Source organism: Tinamus guttatus, unplaced genomic scaffold (assembly GCF_059628265.1).
Source record: "Tinamus guttatus ecotype Peru unplaced genomic scaffold, ASM5962826v1 Tinamus_guttatus_pri_ptg000271l, whole genome shotgun sequence".
Lineage (NCBI taxonomy): Eukaryota > Metazoa > Chordata > Aves > Tinamiformes > Tinamidae > Tinamus > Tinamus guttatus.
This window is the reverse complement of record NW_028288805.1, coordinates 232,050-253,589: the sequence shown is the minus strand read 5'-3', so window position 1 is coordinate 253,589 and position 21,540 is coordinate 232,050. Positions and strand designations below refer to the sequence as shown.

Here is a 21,540-nt window from a genome sequence, read left to right as displayed (position 1 = left end):
TGCCTAGGCGGAAAGGAAAAAGCAGCTTCTAAGTTACCTGACTGTCCCTGGTGCAGGTGAAAAGAAAGGCCAGGTTGGGATGGTGCTTTAAAGACGTGCAAACAGCTCCTCTCCAGGAGCGTAGCAAGCTCGGTACTAAAGCAGCTGCAGTTAGTGTGTGTGTAAAAATAGAGGGAACTGGTTGCCCCCAGTCCCTTGGCCCTTGCCCGTGAGAACCCCTTGGGTTTGTGCCCTGGAGCAGCCCCGTGGGTCAGTGCCGTGGGACGGGACCCAGGGCCCTGTGTGAGGGCGAGAGGGTCCCTGCAGCTCCCCCTTTCCCACAGAGGCCCCCGTGCAGCCTCCTGCCCCTCCGCTCCCCGCACTGCAGCTCCCTTGAACTCCAGGTGAGGCCCAGGGCTCCTAAGGGCCTCAGGCTCCATTAGGAGATGAGCTCCCTCAGTTTGGATTTCTGGAGTCGAGCTCCTTGGGTCCTAGTTTCCTGGCATGGCACAAACCACCTGAGATGCTCGCTGGGTTTGTGTCACTCGAACCTGAGCTGCTCAGCCACAAACTGCTGTTCCCTGCTGCGCGCTGTCATGGCAAACACATCCATGAACCTTCTTCCTTCTCCATTTCCATGCTACAACGTGACCAGCATTTGCACCAGTGGCAGTTGCCAAGCCTTCCCCTGGCCCTTGCAGTTTCCTTGCCATCTTGCTTTGCGTCTCTTGACAAGATAGAAATGTCCTCCAGTAATATTAACCCACCTTCTTCTGTAACTCCAAGGCATAACCACCATTCACAGGCACATCTGGCCCTACAGAGTCCATGAAGGCAAATTAAGTAGCTCCCAATCTCCAAGATTTTTGTCTCATGTGCATACTACTAGCAGTTTTCCATCAATATTAAAATAACTGGCATAGGTAGTCTACACCCAGTAGGCTGTAGAGAACAAAGAGTATGGACAAGTTTCAGATAGATGTACTGTGGAACTGCAGATTTTCTGATCCTTAAAGGTTGATTTATTTTGTCACTTTAAAGTGTTTTCATTTGCATGCATTCCTGAAATCCTACCTTAAGCTTGGCATGCCTGACATCAAATTCTGTCACACAGAAAGGAAATTTTAATAGTATGCAAATTCATGACATAATAATTTCTTGTGCTTTCACTGAAAGTTATGGAAATTTCATTGCAATTTTACTGAAATTGCATTTCAGTAAAAGTAGAATTTGTCATGTAGCTGTTTTTCATTCGAAGACATCTCAGGATTTGCAGTGTGTTACAAGCTTCAGCATAGCTTTCTCCCAGGGTCACTTTGTTACTTTTATGTTTGTTCACAGCCACCTCCCATTTACAAATATTTAATGAAAATTGCAAAGTAAGAAAGACAGTCTGTTTGTCTTCAATAAAGTGTCACATGAACAAAATTTCTTAACAGATATTTATCTTCATATTGCTTCATACTGGGTAGGAAAATGCTGTTGCCCTAAACTTTATTAGAAGCCAGGCTAAATCAGAAATGTGGATTTATTTGCCAAGTTGCACAAAGTCTGTAACTGAAGAGGAAATGGTCTGGCTCCCGGGTAGGAGGTGAGTAATTAGATGAGCTTCATCCCCAAATACCCGAGTGTTACAGTACTATTTAGCTCTTAAATATTTGTCTATACCAGGAGATCCCAAACACCGTTTTAAGCAGGTTGGCATCACTGCTGCCCTTCCACAGGTGGCGCTGAGGACCTTGAGCAACCCAGGGATCAGCCAGGAATAGAAGTTAGATTTTCTGAATAGCAACTTATCTTCTCTTGGCCAAGGTCTCTTCCTGGTCTAGGACTAGATGACATCTAGTAAAGGAAAGCACAAAGATAATGTAATAGAGATTTGCACTTTCCTTTGTATTGATTTAACCAGGGAAAAGTTAGCTGTGTTGAAATAAAATTCTCTGATAATTTGTTCTGGTATCCTGAATACTGGCAAGTGTTAGATTGTTGTTGCTACTTTGGAATAGCTGTTGTACAGTTATAAGGACCCAGTTGTAAGTTAAAAGGACCCAGTTACAGTTATAAGAACTGTTGTGCAGTTAAAATCAAAGTGGAAAGTTTTATGTTTCAATGAGTCTCCTGTCAACTGATTGTAAAACCTTCCATGGACCCCTGCTGCTAAGTATTTACATTTGAGAGTCTGTAGGTGAGGGCGCAAATATAATAGGCTATGGGCTGTAATCGATCACCTAGGAGGGTAAAACAAGTAATGATCTAACATTTTGGCTTAGATATTTTATTAAGTTCATGTATCGATGATTGATATAAAGAGGCTGAAATGTTAACTGTTAAGGTAGATATCTAAATAAGTGTTATCACTGTAGTGGTATAAAGCATAATTATTATGTGTGCAAAATTATTTCAAAGTATTTGCTGTATATGGTTTATTTTTTCTTGTTGTAAGAATATGATTAGACATAAAAGTATTCAAGGATTATGATTCGACAAGTTGAATTATGTGTATTGGAGGATAAAAAAAAAAATTAATCACAGAACAACATGGAAGATGAGGGATGAAGATCTCTGGAAGGACATAAACGTTACCCTCCAGATAACTTCAGTTAATAGTCACAAGATGAAAAGGAGTTGTTGGATGTCTGTACATAACGATTTCTCTGCAAACAGCAGCATGCACACAAATAAAACTGTAAGCACAGAATGAGACAATTAGCAAATAAGCCAAACAACACAACTTTAATTTTCTTTGCTCTTCTGTATTATACTCTGAAAATCCTAAAATAATAATAGCAGTAGCTTTATCAACCCTCTATACTAGATAGGTTCCTGAGGTTGTAGGCAGAAAATGTAGAGAAACACAAAAGTATGTGTTTGAGATGTGCTAAGAGCTGCTATTGAAATAAGAGGTTACAGAGTTTGCCATGTTCAAGAAATATGAACATGCAGTACCATGCAGTACTAGTCAGAGGTGTTATTTTCACACTATATCCCGTTGCTCACTATAAGTCACTGCTAATGACTGTCCTGATGGACATAAAAAAAGGTTTAATTTGTAATGTGGGCTGCATCCCCTCATTAACTGACTTTCTTCTTTGTGTTTTTTAGATCATGGGGAATTCTTATGCAGGGCAACTAAAATCTGCCCGCTTTGAAGAGGCTCTTCATAACTCCATAGAAGCTTCTTTGAGATGCAGCAGTGTTGTGCCACGGCCCATCTTCTCACAGCTGTACCTGGATCCTGACCAGCCTCCTTTCTTGCCGGAAGGTAACCACGAAAGTATGGCACATTTCAATTGTCGTTTTTCTATATGAGAAAAGGGTGGGATGCTTTTCATTAAAAAAAAAAAAGGGTGGAGGGGAGGAGGGAACAAAAAGCAAAACAAAGAACTGCAGTTAATTGTGTAACACAAAATCTGATTTATGGACCTCCTTGAAGAGAATGTGTGGCATACTGGTTATCTTAAAAGGAGATAAGTGCAAATACTCACAAAACCTTTATTTTTTTCTGTGTTCTTGTTCAGATGTGAAACCAAAGGTGGAAGAGTTGGATAAAGAGTTAGTTCATCGCTATTCACAAAATGGAAGCCTGGACTTTCCAACCAACCAAGCTGTTAATGAAATGGAAGATGAAGAGGAGGATGAAGACATGTCAGATTCAAGTAGTCCACCAATCCCATATTCACAAAAACCTGCCCCAGAAGGGTCTTGCACTACTGATGGTTGGTGTCTATTCTTTTACTTGAAGCAGCCTTTACAATTTCTTCTCATTCACCATGTGTTCCTTTGAAAGGTAGAAACTCTTGAGCCAGAAAGTCTGTCTGGAAAAATCGTTTACAGTCAGAGCCTTAGATCTGAGACAATATTGAAGGAGAGAACTTGTTTCAGGACACAAAGTAGAATATATTACATGAAAGCAGTGTCACTTGCTGTGGCACTTTGTTATTTCTAGAAGCTCCTTGTTTACTTTGGTTGTCACTGGACAGTAAAGCAGTCACTTAAGTAAGTGTCATTATGGCTGCTGCTCAGTTCTTGTCAGATTGGTTGAGGCTCTCTGAAACATGGGCAAAAAGGGATTTTGCTGCTCGCAAGGGAGAGGGGCCTGTCACAGGCAGAGGGAAGAGTTTGGAGAGAGAGAAATTGGAGACTTGCTGTTACTTCAGCTATCAGAGGGATAAGAAGGATGAAAAGTGTTGCTCTTCCCCAAAGAGGACGAAGTTCCTTGCTGTCCCTTGCGTGGGAACTGCTGCAGTAACCAGTCTTTGGTGCCCTGAAACAGGTAATGGCATCAGGTCAATTTTGTCTTTCCTATCTGCTGGCTATTGCTTACTTATCTGCTGGCTATTGCTTACTTATCCAGAACTGTCCTTGTCCTTGTTGTTCAAAATGAGCAAAATTTGTCATGGTACTATTTTGGTTTTGTTTTTAATTATGCTAAAGAAAAGGTCAGATGATTATGACTATACTTGTTGGATCAAGTAAACTTTGTAGATTTGTTCATCTTATCACATACTTGTGGTATTCTAAATATATAACTGTTTCTTAAAGAAAGAAGATCTATTAATAATTATTATATGGGTTTCTCTTAAAAATAACCAACCTCCCTCCCCACACCAACTCTTGAATTCAAAGAATCCCTCTTTTTAGACCCTTAATTAAAACCTTATTAATGTGTCATTCATTATCTTCCAGAATGAGGGGCTTCCTTGAGTAGAGGCTGTAGAAAGTTGTGATTTGTAGAATACCCTACTGTAGTATGTGGTAACGTTTAGTGATAGATGTAAGCCCCAGTTTCTGCTCATCTTCAGATTTTTTTTCTGGTAATTGGTGACAAACATTGACATTTTTTGCCTTTGTCCCTTCTGAATGCAGTTTACATAAGGCTGTTTACTCTCTGTAACAATGTACCTCCAGTTCCCTGAAATACAAAGAAATAGACTGGCTACTACGGGAAGCTGGGGGATATTGCTGAGACACTCTGTTGCTCAGTTTTAAGTTAGTGCTTGTGAATGGGAGGTTTTGTTGTCTTTCAGGGGCTTGTAATTTAGAAAGAGAAGAGGAGGAGCAAATCTAAAATGATGTATTCCTAGGCAGATATTTTCAATAGAGAGTAAGGTTCAGTAATGGCATTGTACAAGGTGCTGCAAAATCTCCTGTGGAGAGCATGAACAGTTCTGGTCACTGCTTTTAAAGAAACGTAAAATAAACAGGATGGGATGCAGAGGAGAACCAACAAGATGTAAAAAAAAGGAAGGAGATATCTCATGAGAGGCTTTTTGCCCACTTGAACAGAAACTGAGGTGATATATGATGACGCTGTGTAAATACACAAAGGAGACCGAAGAGCTACTCATGCCAATAGGGTCCTGTAGCCAGAAATCTACTGGGTGCATAAAATGGTTGAGTCCGTCTGGGTTAAAAGCTGAGAATTCTTTAACTGTTAGTGACAGAATTCAGAAATCACTTTTAGTAGTGGGAACAGGGACAAAAAGCTTTGGCTCCAATTCCAAGTTTGGCTCCAAGGGCACCAATTGTTCAGTTGTGAAAGGCCTTTTGATATGACATTAGGAAATCTTTTTTTTTTAGTCCCGTAAACCCAGTGTTCACGTGTTCTTGCAGTCCCTGGCTGCCTTCACATGCCCAGACAAAGATATTACAGGTGAATTTCCAAACTGAAAATTTCCTAATTGTACATAACAAGATTGTGCTTGGCTATACTATAGTTAACAAAATATGTTAATTACATTTAAATTAGTAGCTCTTTAGTATATCCTGGAAGAAGAAGACTTCATCTGTGCAGTTCTTTGTTTTGATTTATTTTCTTTTTTTATGATCAGGCTGCCATGGGAGGAATTTTCTTATATCCTCGGAATATGAGGATTGTCCATTACTCTTCAGTCAGATATGCCATTTTGAGTTTACAAAGTCTGCCTCTCTTTTCAGTGTTTTCCTCAAGAAGCTGATTTAAAAGAAAAGGGATTACATACCTAGACAATGAAAGGAAAATCTGTCTTCTAAAATCTTTCTAATAATATGTCAGAACAGTTTCATTGAAGTGTTTGAAACACCTAGGTTCCCAAACACTCACTTTGCAGCACGTATTAATTTATAGATCATCTTTCTTGGGCATTGGCCCTTCCAGAGACATTAAGAATCAACCACTGCCATTATTTACATTCCTTATCTTTCTTACTTAATTCCAAAGATAAATAGCATTAAGAAAATGTTTTAAAATGCTGTTAGATTAAATGAAGTCACAGTAGCTGTTTGCATGCTTTAAGATGAACATGCAGTTATAATTCTGCTTGCTGCAGAACCTGTCTCCCCGTTTTTAATATAGGTTGGGCAAAATCTCTTTCTTTATAAAGTATTTGTGCCATTTGTTTTGCTGAAATTGGAGTTTAAGCCATGATCATATTATTTTTCTGCACTGATATGTTCCTTATATTCAGAGTTGTTGGCTGAGTTGTCAGTCCCATGTGTATAAAGTAGATCTTACTGCCTCTATTCATCAGTAAAAAGTAAATACCTCCCAAGTGACAATTTATTCAGATGATCTCTATCAGCTGATTGTAATATTAGATCCCTTAACTTCTCTGTTAAATAGCTCTGGGACACAGGAAGGGGCATTTGTAACTTATCCCCTTATTAGTGATAAAAATAAAGACTTTAAAATCAAGAATAACAAAAGGATTTGGCAGATTCACTTTTTTTTTTCTGCTCATGATGCTTTGTGAATAACATTCCTTCCATGAAAATAAGGTTTCCATAAAAATGCTTCATCTTCATAGCAGCATCTGAAATATGCAGCAAAAAATAATACAAGAAGCTGTTCTTAACAGCTTGCTTACTGTAGCTTTAAAATAGGCTATTTCGAATTAGTGGAATAGCATTTTATGCAAGATGTGTGAAACACAATAGTAGCACCCTCCTTTTGTTAGTAAATCCTCAATTTACCTGATGCTAAAGAAGGGCCAGGGTAGTTTCAGAGGCAATTAGGTAAGCAGGTACTTAGCACCTGATCAGTTACTGTGAAGTTACAATAGCAAGTGACAGTGACCTGCCATTCGTATGTAATTCTTGGAACCTAATTTCTTATGCAAATATCCCATTTACTGCACTACGGCAAGGAGTCGGCAGCCCCCATGAAACTGCTTTTGCTTCCTAGTGGGGAAAATCTTCGTTGTTAAGAAGATAGCAGAACTTCTCGATGTCAGTGGCTGTGTGGATGTACTTATATTTTCAGGAAGATCAGACTACATTAACCTAAAGGAAGTCGTACCAGAGAATGCAAATGTGCTTCTCAGAAGCAAAAAAACTATTCAGTTTTCTTTCAAAGAAATGCAGATAATGCCTGTAAAAGCTATTCATTATTCTGTTTTGGGGCTGCTTTTGGTATTTGCAAATCTCTACTGGGAATATAAATGCCTGCTCTTAAAAAAAAAAAAAAAAAAAAAAAAAAAAAAGCTGAGATCCTGTGGGGAGATGATTTTTTAAATGCAGCAGCGCAGATGTGTGATTTTGCTTCCGAAAATTACATTTTGATGAACAATACAATAAAAAGAAAATTTTTATCAGTGGCTCAGAGGTTTTCTCCTCTTTATGCTTCTGTGTCCATTAAAAAACCTCACACATTTATATGTGTGAATATATGTGAATAACACTAAGGTGATATTCCTTTTTTTTTTTTTTTTTTTGAGTTGCATGTGTTAGTGTTACTTGACATAGCAATTTATGTGCAAACTCAATTATAAATGAATAGCTATGAAATGTAAATGGATTTTGGCATGACCAAAACCTTAAAATGTAAAGTTGCACTTTCAAAGAGAGGTCATGTTTTGTCTTTGTAGATATGGGTATATTTCACAGAGAATTAAATATCAACGCAAAATCCATGTGAAAGAGAAAAGAAAGGTTGGGGTTCCCAAGCTGCTTGTCAGCTAGCAAACTACATCTTTATAATCAGAGTGCACCGAGAAAGCCATGCATCTCCCTTCAGAGGACTCGCTTCAATGGAAATGCTTTGTGTGGAGCTTTCCAATGTGGTTTAAAAAAGCAGCAGGAACTGAAAACTAGAAGAGTGACTTGCAGCCCCAGAGCAGAGCAGGGAACAGCTCTCAAACATATAATCTGCATTTCCGTGGAGGGGAATGCAAGGTTTGTCAGGCGCAGCAGCCGGCGCGCGTTCCCTGCCTCTTGCCGCCAGCCGCCCCGCGCTGCTGCTGCCGCTGCTGCAGCTGTGGGGCCAACAAACCCCCGCAGTTTCTGCCTGTGCTGCCCCCTGTTGCTGCCGCTGCCCCAGCCTTGCTCTGCTCGCTGCACAAGGGGAGCTGGAGGCCGCTGCTTTCGGGGCCGGCTTGGCTGCCCCTGAAGATGCGGGGCCTTGTGCAACGGCCTGTGTGCTCGGCAGCCTGTTCGGCAGGAAGCCAGCGGCCGCTCTAGGCCCCAATCGGCAGAAAAGTGGAGATCTTAAAAGATACTGAACTTGAGCAAGATCCCTGAAGTCCAGGAGCTAGTTTGTCTACATCAGTGCCCCCCAGCTGGTGTCCCCTAAGGCGGGAGAGTGATAACAGCCCTTCTCTTCCTAAGCCTGCCCGTGCCGTGGGCACGTGCTGGCTGGTCGGCCTGCTCACCCCTTGCTCGGTGCTAAGCACCTCACCGACCGAAGCAGATGGGGATGGAGGAGAAAACCGGGCAAGAAGGAAGCAGAGAGATGTGGAAGGACTCTGGCCGGAGTAGGAGAAGGCACAGGGAATGCGCCTGAAAGTGTCTGAAGTGTCGCTTGCAGATTAGGTGGGATTCAGCATTTCTGTGGTACAGCCCTAGGTATCCTAAATGATGAGAAAAATTAAATGTGTTCAGATCAGAGTCTCTCAGAAGAGGCTGCTGTTGCCTGTGATGCTGGACTAGGATGTGTAGCTTTGCTTCGATGGGGACTGCTGAGCTGTTCCTGAGCAACGCTCATCACCTTGCTAAGGTGCTCTGGTGTGTCTCTGCTTCTGGGGTTTCATGGAAAATGGGGATGTGGAGCTGTTCAAAACGTGTCTGAAGGTGTTTTGAATGGCTCCTTAGCTTGGCTCATAGCAGAGCCTTTGCTCGCCCCCAGATCCTGTGCAAGGCTGGAGCTTTGCTTCAGCCGAGTAGGACATCAAAATTCACATGTATCCAGAAAGGCTTTAAATTTCCTGCGTGATATTCAGCACTCTGAATGTCATATGCCTCTTCTGAAAGCAAGTCTCACTTGAAATGTAACTTACCAATGTTGACAACCAAAATCCTGCTGTCTTTGATGTTCTCGTATTGTTATCAGCTAACAGCTTATTCAGAAACCTGTTATTAGTCTCTGCGCTTTATTGAGAAAATTTCTAGGTAGAGACAGGATGAACTGTAATTGTTAGAGACATAAGTTTAAATCTGTCTGCAAATCTTATCACACTTGCTGTTTCATAATCCTTATCTACTGCTTTCTTGCTTGCCCACATTGTCAAAAGAGGGGTAAACTTCAGCAGATTTTGCATCTAGGCACCAGACCCAACCAGACCATGTTTTTAACAAGTTGCTGCTTGCTAGGAGGTTTATGATGACTCATGTTGCATTCCACTTTGTGCATGTTCTTTGTCCAGTAGTTTTGACATTAAAAAAAAAAGAAATCACAGACAAAATTTGCTTCCACCAGCTTTGCTGAGTTTTATCTGTTTTATGTGCGAGTGAAGACACAGATATTAATAACAGTTCAGTTGGGTTTGGTAAAGCTGTGATTTCTTGGTGTTCTCATATATTTAGTCAGTGATTTCTTCTGTTTTGATTTTTTTTCTTTAAAAAATCCATAACAACTATGGACTGTTTGAATAATAGTTTAAATTAAGTGTAGTTAATATGCTTCAATAGTTTAAGTTTTAATAGGTATTACAGTAATTTAAAGTTCAATGTTTAATTTTAACAATGTTAGAACTGTATTCATTATGAATTTAGATTTTATTTAAAATACTGATTCGTGAAGATGGATGTGGAGTGTGTCAGCATATTTCGATGGCAAAAGAGCGGAGGCCCACGGATGAATGTGTGCTGTCTTTGGACTCCACACTTACAGTGGAACTGGGGAGTTTGCCACCAGTTATCGCTAGGAGAGGTGTGAGTTACAGCCTTAAGCTGTGGAGGGAGCCCCATTTGTTTGCAACTGGTGGAAAGAGGAAAATTAAAGCATATCTTTCATAAGAGTTATCTGTTCTGTTTTGGCTTGTTTTTTAGGCTTTTGTCAAGCAGGCAAGGATTTACGGTTAGTGTCTCTGTGCATGGAGCAGATTGATATCCCAGCTGGCTTTCTGCTGGTAGGAGCCAAGTCGCCAAACCTTCCTGAGCACATTCTTGTCTGTGCTGTTGACAAGCGGTTTTTGCCAGATGATCATGGAAAAAATGCACTTTTAGGTAAGAGTTTTTTGTTCTTGTTAGAATAATTCAGAGGGAAAGTAATTTCAGAATTACCTAAAATCATTTCAGCTAATGATCTTCTACTAGAAATATGTTGAGGGGAGGCTTGTTTTTATTGAATCAAATACAGAGCTGAACCTGCCTTAAAAGCCCATTTTAAAACAAGTCCCTGATTCTACAGTTAACACAAGCTTATGGGCAGAAGTCAAAAGCAGTCCTAGAATTCTAATTGTGAGATATCCATATATTTTTATCTCTACTGATGCTTACAGCATTTTTATTTAAGAAGAAATATGCTCATACAACTTGTAGAAGATGAGCTATGTATTTTCTGTTTACTGGCTGAGTTTTTAAAGTTTAATACAAGAATGTTTCTTGCTGATTGAAGACAGGCTCACAAATAGTGCTAAAAGTGATTTAATGTAGCTTGGCTCCTTTTGCCTGTTTTGAATTCCCTCTCTCCTTTCTCTCCCCGATCCCTAGAATAGAATCAGAAATCTTCCCTTTCAACAGGGAAGATATTACAGTAAAGTAGAATTACCCACATTTAACCACACTGCTAAAATTCAGTTCCAGACTAGCAATATGTCGCACAAATATTGAAAAAGATCTCCTTTTGGTAGTTATCAGCTTTAATACTATTTCTCTCTTACCCCATTTAAAATGCTACTGCAAACTTTCAGACTTATGGCAGAAATCCCATCAGCTGGGATCGAGTGGGAGCTGTGTGGGTGGGTAGAGCTAGGGAGCTGGGATCCTGGCGTGCCCTGGGGTACAGACCTCAGGAGCTGCTCCCTGCTGAGCAGGGGAAATGCCAAGAAATTAATCAGTAAGGGACATCTGATGGGCAGACAGATGGTGTTTAGTGCCATCAAATGCAGTAGTACTTGTCTTCGCTGATAAGCCCCTACAGAGCTTTGTCTCTGTCTGTCATCTCTGATATTGTTTAATAGTGAGCCTACTGCCTCACAGCTCTGCTCTGGTAGTGCTGATCACAGAATCACAGAATGGTTGAGGTTGGAAGGGGCCTTTGGAGATCATCTAGTCCAACCCCTTCCCCCAAGCAGCACGTTGCATGTTGTCACCTACAGCATGTTGCACATGATCACATCCAGGCAGGTTCAGATGGACTTTCGTGTGTTTCCGTTTGTGCCCATTTCCTCTTGTCCTATCACAGGGAGGCCACTGAAAATAGTCTAGACCCCATCCTCTTGACACTCTCCCTTGAAGTATTTGCATACTCTGATAAGACCCCCCTCTCAATCTGCTCTTCTCCAGGCTAAACAGGCCCTGCTCCCACAGACTTTGCTCATAGGGAACATGTTCCAGTTCCCTAATCATCTCTGCAGCCCCCTGCTGGACCCTCTCCAGTAGCTCCACGTCTCTTGTGCTGGAGAACCCAGAACTAGACACTCCAGGTGCAGCCTCATCAAGACTGAGTGAAAGGGAGGATCCTCTCCCTTGACCTGATGGCAACACTCTTCATAATGCAGCCCAGGAGACCATGGGTCTTCTTGGCCACAAGGACACATTGCTGGCCCATGATTAACCTGCCCACCAGACTTCCCAGGACTGTTTTGCGAACTACCCTGTCTATAATTCTTCCCTTTCCCCCATCTTTCCTAGTTGGAAGCCCTCCTTAGTAGGCTGGTCAACAAGTTGGCCAAAGACACACGTACTCCCCTTAGTGGAGTGGATCAGCTGATAATCTTCAAACAGGATCCCATGGTTGTAGAAACCAAAACCTTGCTGCCAACACCAGCAGTGCAGCCAGTTGTTTACTTGGAAAATCCATCTCCTCCTCCTCCCATCCTTCCCCTTGCTGATAGGATTGAGCAGAAAATGAACTGGGCTCCCAAACCCTTGACTACTACCCCAGAACTATGAAATTCTCTTTGGTTTCCAGTTTGCTTTGGTATCTTTACTGTCCACCTGGAAGGGCAACAGACAGTGATCTGATGCGTGGACAAGCCTTGTCAGTCTTTCTGAGACATCTTCAGGTCCTTGGCAGGCAGCAAACCTCTCTAGACCAGAGGTCAGCCTGTCAGATAGGTGCCTCTGTGCCCTGCAGCAGGGAGTCACCCACAATGGCCATTCGCTGCTTCTCCTGGGTGACCCTGTATGGCACAGGGTCTGTCAGCCCAGTTGCTTCCCTTGAGGCCATGCCCAGCTCCCCCTCAGCCTGCAGGACACTAAACCTGTTCCTCAACTGCAAGTCTGGTAGGAGGAGAAAGGTTCTTACTCCTCCTGAAGAACTGACCAGTTTCCAGATGCCTTCAGAGTGTTACGATGGGCTATACACAGCACAGAGCCCTCCATCAGCTCCAGTGCTGCAGGGAGGTGGGACTCCTGGAGCTGTATGGTCTCCAGGAATACTCGATCTATCCTTTGCTCAGCTTCTCAGATGCTACGGACCCTGCTGACTTCCATAACTCCCTAAATTCCATAACCTGAGGACATAAACCATAACAACAGCACACAGAAACAAAGGTGCCTTTTTGCAACCTTCTGCACAAACTGCTGCGTCCGCTACCTGGGTTCGAGGTCTGACTCTTACACAGGCCTCTCCTTCACACTCACTCACGGGGTGCTTGACCCACTCTAATCAAGGGCCACCTGGATCAAGTGTTCATGTTGATTTGTTTGTTTAAGTATCTCTAGGTATTTCTAGGCCTGCATTAACTGGCACTTAGAGCAAAGCTGTGGCTCAGTAACTCTGTGAGACCCTGATGCCTACTTCTGGTAACAGGTTGCAGGGGAGAAGGGAAGAACTCGTTCTGTGCCTCCAGGGGAGAAACAGCATGAAGAAGTGCACTCTTGGGCATCCTGGGCAATACCATGGTAAAAGATGTAATGAGGCGTAGTTAGGATAAACATAATGGCCTAATTAGTGGAGTTTTATGGAAAAAAAGGTTTTCTCAAAACAAACTAGTATCTTTTTTTCATGAAGCTACAAGATTTGCTAGTGAGTGTAGGAAACAATTTTCTGTGAGGAAATGCAGGGTTTTAGATAATCGTCAGTCTGGCACCCACTCTCCAGAACTTAATTCAGTGAAGCCATGAATCTGAGCCAGTAACACTGCACTAAAGCAGTCTTCTGCCTACCCCTTTATTCCTAAATCTGTTGCTTTCATAAGAGATTACAGGTTTTTAAAAGCATTCTTAAGCACTCCTAAGTTTTGCTGTGAAAATCAAAACTTTTGACTTTAAATGATTCCTTTTAAGATGTAATAATAAGTTACAAGGTTCACCTTAATTGTAAAGTGCCTTGTGTAAGAGAAAACACGCTAGATGAGAAGGTGGGCGTTAGCCATACAAAGTTGCAGCGGATACTGTGGATTAATCACTGTTTTGAGAGTGGGAAGTGAGCACGCTGCTTGGAGCTCACCTGTTTATGTGTCCAAATGTGGAAGTGAATCAGCAAAATTTGCCAAAATTTCCTAACCTGGCAGCCTAGATTTTCTCCCCCTGCCAAGTCGTTTTTGCTCTCTACATTGCGTAGAGCTTAAAAAGCTTAAAACTTAAAATTTCTCTGCCTGTTTCCTGACATGCATATGCCAAGCAGGGCATCTACAATAGCTTTCTCTCTGGAGACCTTCATTCGGTCTTAATTAGATGTGCAGGTATGTTAAAGTGGCCTTACTGCTTACCTTTTGCGTCATTCTCTTTTCCAGGATTTTCTGGGAATTGTATAGGCTGTGGAGAAAGAGGATTTCGGTACTTCACAGAGTTTTCCAATCACATCAACCTGAAATTAACCACTCAACCAAAGAAGCAGAAGCACTTAAAGTACTACCTAGTAAGAAGCTCCCAAGGTGTACTGTCAAAGGGACCCCTTATTTGCTGGAAAGGTAATTAAGGTGCCCATTCACTTAGGGATTTTTAGATAATTTAATATTGAACAAGAAATTGAAAGGTGCTGTGAAAAAAATGTATGAATTAAAACAATATTATAGAAGGTGAATTTCTCATTAAAGGCAGCTGAAAAATTCCTGCTGATTTCATTGAAGCCTGGATCTTACCAAAGCAGCTTATCTAATCCTTATAAAAATTGTGCAATCATAAATAGTTGTCCTCCCTCCCCATGCTTTCATTGGGAGCCTTAAATCAATCCTTCCTGAGATGTCGAGCTATCTTGGTAGGAGGAATAAGGTTCCTGAGTCTGCTAGTTGCGCCTCGAGCAGGATGACTCAGAGCCAGCTCTCCAACATTAGCTTTGCACTGATACTCATCTTAGCAGGTGCAGTTCAGGAGGCAGCACAGTGCCCGGAGAGAGCTAGCACACTGTGCAGCTGAGAAAGCTCTGGTCGCTCATCTCAGGGAAAGGGAAGGTGAAATGGTGCTCACTTTTTACTGGGCCCAGTATTATTAAATGCCCATTTGCTGGGCATTTTACGCTGTGCCTTAGCCTCTCCCGCAGTCTGTGCACTGCAGTTGATATGGCAGAGATGGCAGCGTTGAAGCCAAGAGAAGGTAGCTGTGGGTTTGGTTACTGGTGGATGCTAGAGCCATGCAGAGACATAAGGAGGGATTGTTCTGGCTATTTTCTGCCCACTAAGGGGTATGTGTGCCAGGCTGCCTGCTTTCCGCAGCTGCAGTTTCGCTCATTAAAGAGAGTGGCTCTGCTGCCTGTTGTTCCAAAGAGGATGATGGTGTAAGGAGAGGAGAAGCTCCAGAAGAGCGTTGAGCTTCACATATGAAGAGTCATATCCTCATGTGAAAGGCACTGTAACAGCACAGTGAGATTGTATCACAGAACTGTATGAAGGGTTTGGGTGCTGCATTAGTTTGTAGTTCAGCTGGTCTTCTCAGTTACAAATATAATTTACTACTATTTTGAGTAGGTCTATTTTTTTTATAGAACTTTTTGCAAAAGCTACGGAAAGGTTTAATTTGGTAGTCTCTTTCTAAAGTTCCAAACACAGAAAGGAAACCAGGGTATATGAAAGGGCTTGTTCATTCAGTGCGACAGTCTCATGCAGCATTTAGTAAATTGCTCCTTGGAACTGGAGTTGCTCTGCTTGGTGATGTTCATGTGCATACTGCTCACAGTTGCCAGTAAATCTGTGGTTGGTTAGGCCAGAGTCACACATCATTTTGTTCCATTATATACATATATATATGTATATTTCATTATTGACAATAGTTAGACTACTGGTATGCTGAGATGCACGAGGGAAGAATTCAGTCATCTTTTGGAAATATTTTTCTGAAATTCTTATATTTGTACAGTTGGAATTAGTGCGTGACCTGGTGATTGCTGTCAGCAGTAACTCGCATGAAAAAAATATTCTAAACATTCTTCTGATCACAAATGTAAATGTGCTGAAGAAGCAGATCCCAGGCTGGCTTGTGGTGTGACAAATTGCTTGCAAGCGTTTTAAGCAACCCTGGAGCTCTATAAAATTGACCAAGAATAGATCTTGTGGGCATCTTCTCAGCAGGATCTATACCCATATTGATACCATCCGTATGGTTACACTTTTCCCAAACACTTTCATTAAGGATCTGATTAGAAGAAAGATGCTCTTAAACTCTCCCCTTCTTTTCAAACAAAGCTGATTAGATCTCAGTTTAAAAATGAATGAATACATGTTTTTTAAAGTCACATTCTCCCTCAACTGTTTTCACCCAGACAGCCCCAGGGATGAAGATTTTGTGGAGACATGCTAAGAATCTGGGCTTCTGCACAATTTTCCTTTTAAAGGGCAACATATGATAGTTTGTATAAAGGCTCTGCCACGGAAGTCACCGAATGTTTCCTGGGATGTGTCCAGTGCTTCCAGATCTCTCGGTAGCCGAGAACTGGGAGCTCTTGCTATTTTGCAGCATCTGGTGTGTATTTGCTTGTCACTCTGAACAGCCCCCAGGGAGATTTTCTTAATTAGAAGACAAAATTGTGACTAATTTGTGGGAGCTGTGTTTACATCGAATGCTGCCATTTGCTGCTGTTTGGTTTATGTGCTGTGCATGCTTTTACTGTTCTGTCCCCTTTTGCCCCACTGTGTTGCTGAACTTTCCTCCTGGAAGGCAGGCTGTGTTAATCTGTACTGTAGCTACTTCATTTCCAGAATGTAGGAGCAGGCAATCCTCTGCTGCTAGCCACTCTGCCAAACCAAATTCTTCGGTGTCACCGTCCACGACCCCGGAGGGTGGATCAGCTAATGGATACAAATCAGGGTTCACTCAGACAGGTAGGAGCTGAAAGTGCTGTAAAAACAACCCTTGGGGGTGGTAAGTCACCTCCGATACTGTTGGGTTAGGGATGCCATAAAGAAATGGATATTTACCTCAAGTCATGTACATCTGGGAGGATGCCTTTCAGAATCTGCTTTGTGAAAGATTAAGAGCCAAGCGAGGTTGAAGATTAGCTCAGTTCTCCTACAGATATGCAATTAAAAGGTATTAAAGAGCATCTTGTGATTAATTTATTTGATTCTTTGTCTCCCGGTATTTGTTTCATTTAGCTTTTCATGGATCTCGAAAGGCTTGAGTTACATGTTTGTATTGAGCAGTTTATTTGGTATATAAATGAGGTCATTTGCCTCGAAATGGGAAACTAAAAGAAATAAGAATTCCCTTTGGATGGATGGGCAGCTTTTATTTATTTATTTAGACTTTGCTTTACCCAGGAATATACATTAAAAAGTAATTTGCCCCCACACACCCTGGCGTTGTGTTGTGCAAGCTAGCATGCATTGTAACTGCACTAGAAAACTATAAATGATATTAATGGAGGAGAAAATAAAAATTGAATAGACATTGACTGACAAAGAAGCAGCATCTGAATTTAATTTATTTATTCATTCATCACAAATAGAAACAGTGCTGTTCATCATGCTTTTCTCACATTTCTTTGTTTATTGCAGCTTTGTCTATACTATTACATGTTTTTGTGTCTGTCTGTATTCCTTCTTGGAAAATTAAAAGTTGAGAAAAAAATTTGTTTAGTTGTTGTAATTGGCTGCTATGTATGTGCCAGAACATATATTTCTGTGGAATAATATGAAATGCAGATGGAAAACAAGCTTGTCACAATATTTTTTTCACTTACAAGGAGTGTTTAAGAGAAAGGACAAATACATTTTGTGTTTCAGCAAACAGGCTGAACACAGACATTCGTATGAAATTGTAATTACTGATCTGTTTGTTCAGGGACATTTTCCACGGGTGGTCAACCCTGCTTCTGTTTTGGGAGATGTATTGGTAAAATGAACGAGAGTGTTATTTAAACACATCTGCATTTCACTGCATGATCCCCTGGTTTCCAGAGCTTGGCTGAGAACTGTGCAGATGCATGAGAACCCATTTATTTGAAATAACAAGTAATCCAATATTGACACAGCTTTGTCTTCTATTGTACCTGCCAGGTTAATAGATACACCTTTTACATACTGCACTCTCCTTATCGCTCAGGGTGGTTTTCAGCCTGCCTGGGTTCTGTGTCACTGTTTGTACTCTTAGGTCACGGTTTCCAAACCCTTTTCATCTCCCTCTATTGTTATCTTCTACCTGAAGATAATGCCACGTTCATACATATGAATTCCCTGTGAGCAGGAGCTGGGAGGGAAGGTACCTTTTTCCTGCCATGTGATTTCTGACATGGAATGAAAGTTCAGCTTCTCACTTAGACTTTGCATAGCTATTTTGTACTTTGACTTGAATTATCTGCTGTTTTGAAAGGGATATACTTGTTAGCAAGCTGCTTTCTAAACAGCTGTTTTCAGATGATTTCAGTTTATTCAGTTTAGTATTTCAGTTTATTCAGTTTATTCCTTTTTAAGTTCTGTGAATATTTCCATTGTTTGACTTTGTAACTAAACAGTGCAGTCTTAAAAGCTCAGAAAGTATCTCTCGGTACATGGTGTATGTGCAGACACACAGTTTGGCATTGAAATGGTAATTTCGTGATAGAAATCAGAGCATAAGAGAGTTCTGAAATATTCTAGTTCAAATTGCCAGGATTGCATAGCCGTGATGTTACAGTTGGGTGTCAAGGCCATCCTTCAAAAAAGCCCAGGAAGATGCGGTTCCTTTCCAAAGGAGAGGCAGTTGGTGATATAAAAACATCCGAAATCATAGAATCACAGAATGGTTAAGGTTGGAAGGGACCTCTAGAGGTCATCTAGTCCATCCCCCCTGCACACGCAGGGTCACCTAGAGCACGTGGCACAGGACTGCATCCAAGCGGGTTTTAAAGATCTCCAGAGAAGGAGACTCCATAACCTTTCTGGGCAGCCTGTTCCAGGGCTCTGTCACCGTCACTGTCAAGAAATGTTTCCTTAAGTTCCTGTGGAACTTTTGGTGCTTCAGTTTGTGGCCATTTCTTCTAGTTCTATTGGTGGCCACCACTGAAAAGGGGTGGCCCCATCCTCCTCACTGCCTCCCTTGAGGTACTTATAGACACTGATCAGATCCCCTCTCAGCCTTCTCTTCTCCAGGCTGAACAGGCCCAGCTCCCTCAGCCTCTCCTCATAGGGCAGATGTTCCAGGCCCCTGACAATCCTCGCAGCCCTGAGCTGGACTCTCTCCAGCAGCTCCACATCCCTCTTGTACTGGGGGCGCCCAGAAGTGGGCACAGTACTCCAGATGTGGCCTCTGGTTTCATGTCCCATTTCAAGAAGTCACACAAGAGGTCCAGATGTTTAAAGCAACCAGAAACAGGGTTTTACAGAAGAAAGAGTGAATGCATTTGACAGTTTAAGTTGTTGTCAGACTTCTGTTTTCTTTACCTGGCTGTTTTGCTAGGATTTATGTAGGTGAACCCAGCCTACTCTGCCTACTTGTTGCAAATACATTTCTGCAGAGACACTGGGTTATTATTCTTTCACTGGGGTTATAAGAATTTGGATTTGTCAGTGTAACAGCATCCATGTCTATAATTTTTCCTTGAAGTAAATTGCAGATATTACACATCTAATGTTAAAGTAGTGGTCTCCATGCAGAGAGACTTTGGATCAGTTCTGCTTTACAGTTTAATAGTAGAAAAAAATATTAGAATGTTTTTAGTCTTCAATTTATACATCTATAAAATAAGACTAATAATAGTTTTCTGTCTTAGTGAAGTGCTCTAAGGAATAGCTGCTTGTTAATTTGTGCAAAGAGCTGCGACCCAGATACCTCCTTTGCTTACCCAGACTCAGAACTGGCCATACACTTTGCATAACCTAGTAGACAGGGGTGCTGTAGGAGGTTCTCTGACTTTTTTCCTGCCCTAAGTCAAACTCATCAGTCTCTGACAGAGGTTCGATAACCTGTTCTTGAAATTCTCAAGTGATGGAGATTCCACAGCCTTTTTTAGGTAACTTATTCTAGTGCTTATTCCCTGTGTTTGCTGGGGGCAAGTCACATAAGCTCTTGCTTCAGCTTTCTCAGCTGTAACACGGGATAATGGTGTTTGCCTGCCTGTCCCACAGGGCTGTATTCAGGGGCAATTAGATCACAATTTCTACGCTCAATGTATTTTACAAATGTTATGTGAAAGCAAAACATAGTGGAAGAGACTTGGAGTTTCTTATATTGTTAGGTTCTGTAAAAATAATCGGTAAATGCTTGCTAGAATTCCTAAAAGATATTTTTACATGATGATTTCTTAGGAGAGTAAAATATATGTTTGTATTATATGCATAAATACTTATATGTGCATAGATCCATATATATACACACACACACATGCACGCGCATATATAGTTTTTTGTCATTACTAAGTTGAACAACCTCTTTTCTCAGATTCTTCGGTATTCAGTCCAGGAAAATCATCTTCTGCTGTTAACTTAAGTGGAACTCAAGACCCGTCGCGGAACAAGAACATTGTGAAACCGCTGGCTTTGTCGGTACAGCTTGTAGGAAAGGCCTTTGCTGCAGGTAGCCCTTCACTTTGCAGGGTAACTGAGAGCCAAGGGAATTACCTGCTTAGCAGGCAAGAAATAAGGGAATCATATCTTTGGGAGGAAAAAAAGCCCCAAATATTCACTAGTGTTTCCAGAGCTCAATGTGCAGAAGACTGAAAAAATATGACAGTTCTGGAAAGTTCCTTGACTAAACTGAGCCACAGCTTGATTTTCTTACTTTATAAGTATGCATTATTATAGTTAAGTGTTTGAACAGAAGAAAAAAATTAAACTTTTTTTTGCTTTCTATATGCATGCACATGAGCATTATGTTTTATACCTAGTGGATTATGTATGCTATTTTATACAATATACATTGTTGTATATACATAATATAGACAGTATGCTGCATATAATTGATACACTATGTCAAACAAATCATTAAAACTGTCCTGTATGTAAGATACCAGCACTCACAGTATTTCAGATGAGGAAAACCTGTACTTTTTCCCTCCATGCGCGAGGAAGAGTAGATTTTGTCATGCACTCAGATTACTTCTCACGATTTCAGCCAGTTCCATAACTGACCCACAGCAACCCTATCTATCCGCTCCAAATCATGGATCCAGGATACCACTAGAGAGCTTGCAGGTGGCAAGTGCAAAATTCAGGCTTTCCTAATGGTCAGTTTGGAAGTCTTATGCCTTTTTTTTTTTTTTTTTGGATGTCTGTGGTTGTAAAAGAAAAAGAAGGGTGCCATTACCTTGTTTTAAGCCATATTCCCTTCCTGCAGACATCCCCTGGCACAGCTGATGTCAGCCAGCTCTTGGGCCCTCTCTGGGTGCTGCTCCTGGAATATGTTCCTCGGAGTCCAGTCCCTGTGGAACTGACATGTATGCAGAGGAGCTGTAGCCCCCCTGAGCACTGTTTCAATCCTATGCAATTTATGCCATTTCTTTTTTCCTTCTGCAAAATCTAGACTTTAGAATAGAATAAGATGGAGTGAAATGCTGAGAGGATATAAATTCTTGTGATCCTCTGTTTTTGTACTTTCATTTCATGATCTGGATATAGCAGAGCCTGCTAAGGTGTCAGGTCTGTGGGACTGGAGGATTGTCTGAGACAGAGGCAGCAAAATTAAAGATGATTTGCAATACAAGCAATACATGCCCAGAGCATGAACATATTACAATACAGTAATGTCCAGAGCAGTGCAGCAACCTATCCTCTCTTCATGTCCAGGCTACCTTGCAAAGCAATCAGATTAGAGCCCTCTAGTGAGTTATTGTGCGTGATGTGGGCAATTGGG

General features: G+C 41.5%; 1 protein-coding gene across 1 annotated transcript in view; it reads left to right on the top strand.

The window, feature by feature from the left end:
- Positions 1–21,540, top strand: part of GREB1L (GREB1 like retinoic acid receptor coactivator) — a 71,640-nt gene that overhangs the window by 9,012 nt on the left and 41,088 nt on the right. The window contains exons 2-6 of the mRNA XM_088527251.1: positions 3,082–3,241; positions 3,498–3,695; positions 10,222–10,398; positions 14,076–14,252; positions 20,131–20,265. Of these exons, the coding sequence (XP_088383377.1) occupies positions 3,085–3,241; positions 3,498–3,695; positions 10,222–10,398; positions 14,076–14,252; positions 20,131–20,265 (844 nt within the window). The 5' untranslated portion in view covers positions 3,082–3,084. The remainder of the gene's footprint in view (positions 1–3,081; positions 3,242–3,497; positions 3,696–10,221; positions 10,399–14,075; positions 14,253–20,130; positions 20,266–21,540) is intronic.